This window comes from Borostomias antarcticus (assembly GCF_949987555.1).
Source record: "Borostomias antarcticus genome assembly, chromosome: 11".
NCBI classification, from domain to species: Eukaryota; Metazoa; Chordata; class Actinopteri; order Stomiiformes; family Stomiidae; genus Borostomias; species Borostomias antarcticus.
In genome coordinates this window covers 6,643,488-6,648,487 of record NC_140244.1, presented here as the reverse complement: position 1 = coordinate 6,648,487, position 5,000 = coordinate 6,643,488, and the positions used below count along the sequence as shown (strand labels likewise).

The window sequence follows — 5,000 nt, the reverse complement described above, 5'->3', positions numbered from 1 at the left end:
TTTGAGATAAAATTCTAAAAAAAAATCATACTACATCTTGGATATGTGGCTAATGTTGTCACTTTTTATGAGGATGATCAGACATTGATTTGGCGAGAATTAATAGGAACTATATACAGAACTGTTAACAGTAAAACTTTTTGATGTGCTGTGGGCTCAATTTTTCATATTTCAAAAATCTGTGAGGATCGTTTGGTAAGGACAGTCTGAAGATACAGTAGATACATTTTGGTGTCAATTGAACAAAAAATGTGGGAGGAGATAGGTTTGATAGGTTTTACAGTTTATGAAGAAATCAGAGTGATGGACTTCAAAATTCCTGCAAGCTCAAAGCGTATGAAAGTTTTGTCTCACTTGGGACTACATTCACGTGGTGGTTTTACAGTGATGGCACCTATGGCTGATTTGTTATGATTTTTTAAAGTTTTAAACTTTAGACTGTTGCTGTAGCGCCACCTTCAGGTTTTTTGACCTACAATGCAGGTTGAGGACTTTGGGTATAGTACTGGAGCTATGTGCAAATTTTGGTGATTTTTTGTCCACGGGAAGTTAGACTTCAGTGGAAGGAGAATAATAATAATAATATAGGCAAATACAATAGGGTTCCGGCAGCTACGCTGCCTGGCCCCTAATAATAATAATAATAATAATAATATAGGCAAATACAATAGGGTTCCGGCAGCTACGCTGCCTGGCCCCTAACAAGGAGGTATAGGTGTAATACAAAATTAAAGGATCTTAAACTTGAGATATGGAAAGTCTGAAGGCAGTCTGCTATTGGTCAGATATGACAGTGAACCGTCAGTGAAAAGAATGCTATTGGTCGGTTATGGAATGGAGCGTGATGATTGGTCGGTTTAAGGGAGCGTCTCGTTGTGCTGTTGGTCAGTGACAGAGCAAAGTTTGATTATAAGAAATCTATCATGGTGCACACACTGGCCCGTATGGCTGAAGGAAATAATACAGAGTAGCAGCTAACCCTACAGGGTGGGTCTAACGTATCAAAGCCCTGTGTGGGGATGTCATACAGTACATACTGAGACTGCTGCCTGACCAGGAGAGGCTCGGAAATCACGTCCCTCATGTGAACAGACAAGGGAACGCACGTTTTCTTATCATTAGAAGTCTTCATCTCAACCTCATTCATTCTCTACTCTACCCCTCCATCTCAACCTCATTCATTCTCTACTCTACCCCTCCATCTCAACCTCATTCATTCTCTACTCTACCCCTCCATCTCAACCTCATTCATTCTCTACTCTACCCCTCCATCTCAACCTCATTCATCCTCTCTACCCCTCCATCTCACCCTCATTCATTCTCTCCTCTACCCCTCCATCTCACCCTCATTCATTCTCTCCTCTACCCCTTCATCTCAACCTCATTCATTCTCTCCTCTACCCCTCCATCTCAACCTCATTCATTCTCTCCTCTACCCCTCCATCTCAACCTCATTCATTCTCTCCTCTCCCCCTCCATCTCAACCTCATTCATTCTCTCCTCTACCCCTCCATCTCAACCTCATTCATTCTCTCCTCTACCCCTCCATCTCAACCTCATTCATTCTCTCCTCTACCCCTCCATCTCACCCTCATTCATTCTCTCCTCTACCCCTCCATCTCAACCTCATTCATTCTCTCTACCCCTCCATCTCAACCTCATTCATTCTCTCCTCTACCCCTCCATCTCAACCTCATTCATTCTCTCCTCTACCCCTCCATCTCAACCTCATTCATTCTCTACTCTACCCCTCCATCTCAACCTCATTCATTCTCTCCTCTACCCCTCCATCTCAACCTCATTCATTCTCTCCTCTACCCCTCCATCTCAACTTAATTCAATCTCTACTCTTTTCCATCTCAACCTCATTCATTCTCTCTCCACCTCCATTCTCAACCTCATTTGCTCTCTACTCTACCCCTCCATCTCAACCTCATTCATCCTCTCTACCCCTCCATCTCACCCTCATTCATTCTCTCCTCTACCCCTCCATCTCAACCTCATTCATTCTCTCCTCTACCCCTCCAGCTCAACCTCATTCATTCTCTCCTCTACCCCTCCATCTCACCCTCATTCATTCTCTCCTCTACCCCTCCATCTCAACCTCATTCATTCTCTCCTCTACCCCTCCGGCTCAACCTCATTTTCTTTCTCTACTGACTGTCACATGACGCATCAACCCATTTCAAAAGCGGCCAGCGCGTGTTCACCTTTGTCCCTGCAGAATCCGGGGAGGCTTGTCGTAGTCATAGTAACCGCCACCGCGGTGGCCCGGGTAGCCATTGGCGGGCGGGGCGTGCTCGTAGTAGCGGTGGTGCCCGCCATTGGGCAGGCTGGACACGTTGGCATTGTTGAGGTTGACGTTGGTGGACTTGGGCGACTTTCCGTAGGAGGAGTTGTGGTGGTGATGGTGGTGGCGGTTGTTGTTGTTGGGGTGGGACATGGCGTTGGCGCGGCCGAGGCGCCCCACCGGCTGCTCCATGTGGGCGTAGTGGGGTGGTGGCTGAACCTGCAGGGGCCGCTGGGTGGCGTTGGTCTGGTGGGACGGGTGCCGCTGGGCCCCGTTCACCTGGTTCACGTGGTTACCGAACAGGCCGCCATTGCGCTGCGGGAGGGAACGCTCGGGGTGAAAAAGGTCAAGGGTCAGGACCAGTGTGTGCCGGTCGGTGTGCTCAAGTGGTGCTCTGAATCTGTTGTTGTTGTTGTTGTTGTTGCTGCTGTTCTTTCTTTTTCAGAAATTGTATGGGCAGAAAATAAGTTGACAAGCTGGTTCAATGGCTTATGGTGTTATGTGAGTGAAATGGCAGCACTAATTACCTCCTTGTGTCTGAACTGAAACAAGGGAAGAACTGCAAATCCAAAGCTTACTTCCTGCGCCATTTACTACAAGCCTAATAGTACTACTACTGCACTACCTACTGTAGTACTACTAGAAGCCTACTGTAGCACTATTACAAGCCTACTATAGTACTACTCCTAGACCTAACTGTGGATGGGTCTCATACTATACCTGTGCTGTACATGCACTCTAATGTGTGTGTGTGTGTGTGTGTGTGTGTGTGTGTTTGTGTACCTAGGCCTAATTGATTGTAGTTATCCGCTATATAAAACAGTGTATATGTGGCGATTTATTATCACAAGTATCTCATTGCTGCATGTAAAAGTCAACACAAGTGCTTTACCCTCTCAGAGAGATAAAATGGAGCCAGTTACCCTATAAATCTCCTCGTCCTCCTCAGGAATAAAGTCTACTAGCTCGTCATCTTGCAGGTCACATGATATCGCTCGGCGGATTTCCGGCCCAATATCATGGAGTGTGCGAAGCCCAGCCTGTAACCATGACAGTAGAAGGGCGAGGTCTGGCGGTGAGAGTCTCCTTCAGGCCAAGACGTCTCTCACAGTCGCACACATGAGAGCATGCACGCACACACACACACACACACACACACAAACACACACACAGTCGCACGCACACACACACACACAGTCACACGCACACGCACACAGTAACACGCACACACACACACACACACAAACAAGCACACAATCCTCTACTCTGTGACGCAAACCTTACGTTTACAAACCCCAAACTGGACAATGCTAGACAGACTATGAGATATGAGAACGTTTATAGGAGACAGACAAATGTACCATCTTAATGTGCCCTATCTATTCTTATCCATGTGTGCTGAGATCTCTAGATATGCTCACAGGATTGTGGAACACAGTTATTACACCCCTGTCTATTAGTGCAAAAAATACGGAATGTTTACATTCTGCTCATAGGCCACATACTGTATGAGCCAGTTTTAAAATGGGAAAAGGTGAGGACAGAGAGAGAGAGAGAGAAAGAGAGAGAGAGAGAGAGAGAACAATAGAGGACTATTACTCTCAACAATAAATGTTTAAAGGTGCACTATGTAAAATTATGTGCAATTAGTAAACTACAGCATACAGCATCTTAAAAAAACAGTTCAAGAGCAAAAAACATACAAAACTCTAAAACAAAAAATGGCCGTCCATCCACTAATGGATACCAATGTCACACAGTGCACCTTTAAACTCTGGCTGATGGAAACAGAAATTAGCTGCTTCGACTGTGAACTGATTCATGGGTGGATGTGTGACACGTGTCAACATCTAATGACAATGGTGAGTGGAGAGAGAAACAGACACTTTACATCAGTATCATTATCACAGTCATACAACAGAGATAGGTGAGTACCTCACAGAATGGTATACAATTCTATATATATATAAATAATTCACATATATACGCACATACGCTTATCAAAAACAGTATCATACTGTACACCACTATCAAAACTGTCACATGACTGGGGGGTTGATCATGAATCAACCTGCTGAATCATACACATCACAACATTAGCACAATTGGTGGTCACTTCCACAAAAAACAAACACACATTAAATTTAGTCAATATACATCTTTCCACTCTCCCTTTTCGCTCCTCCCTCTCTCTTTCTCTCTCTGTCTTTCTCTCTCTCCCTCTCACACTTTCTTCTCTCTCTATCTCTCCCTGTCTCACACACACACACGCAGACACACACGCCCACCCTGACACTCACCTGCAGAGCGATGGCCGTGTGGTTCTCGGAGGCGTGGACGCCCACCAGCCCTTCCTCTTTGCGTTTCTTGAATTTCCTGAAGTAGTCCTGTATCAGGAAGGTGGCATAGAACTTCCCCACGGTTACCTCATCATCTGGGTGAACACACCACACAAACGCTTCCTGTGTCAGCAGGTCACCGCACAGCACCCTGGGAGATAGAGTCTGCCCGTGTCGCCTTCCCCTGATCTGCTCCCTAAAAAACCCCCCAACTAGAATACTACCAAAAAACTAATAGAATACTACTCAAATAGCACCTCAACCTCTTGGCTCTCCTGGACAAGCACTAGTTCTAACAGTCAGGTTAAAGGATATGCGGTAGTTTATAAACGGGTTATAAATGGATTATAAATGGTTAGAATATACATCCA

The 5,000-nt window shown here is 45.5% G+C and overlaps 1 protein-coding gene across 1 annotated transcript in view; it reads right to left on the bottom strand.

Moving 5' to 3' along the window:
* cacna1da (calcium channel, voltage-dependent, L type, alpha 1D subunit, a) overlaps nucleotides 1-5,000 on the bottom strand; it is a gene marked incomplete at both ends in the record, with an annotated part of 101,904 nt that overhangs the window by 7,614 nt on the left and 89,290 nt on the right. Inside the window, 3 exons of the mRNA XM_084445871.1 lie at nucleotides 2,211-2,605; nucleotides 3,214-3,330; nucleotides 4,591-4,724. Coding sequence (XP_084301997.1) covers nucleotides 2,211-2,605; nucleotides 3,214-3,330; nucleotides 4,591-4,724 — 646 coding nt within the window. The remainder of the gene's footprint in view (nucleotides 1-2,210; nucleotides 2,606-3,213; nucleotides 3,331-4,590; nucleotides 4,725-5,000) is intronic.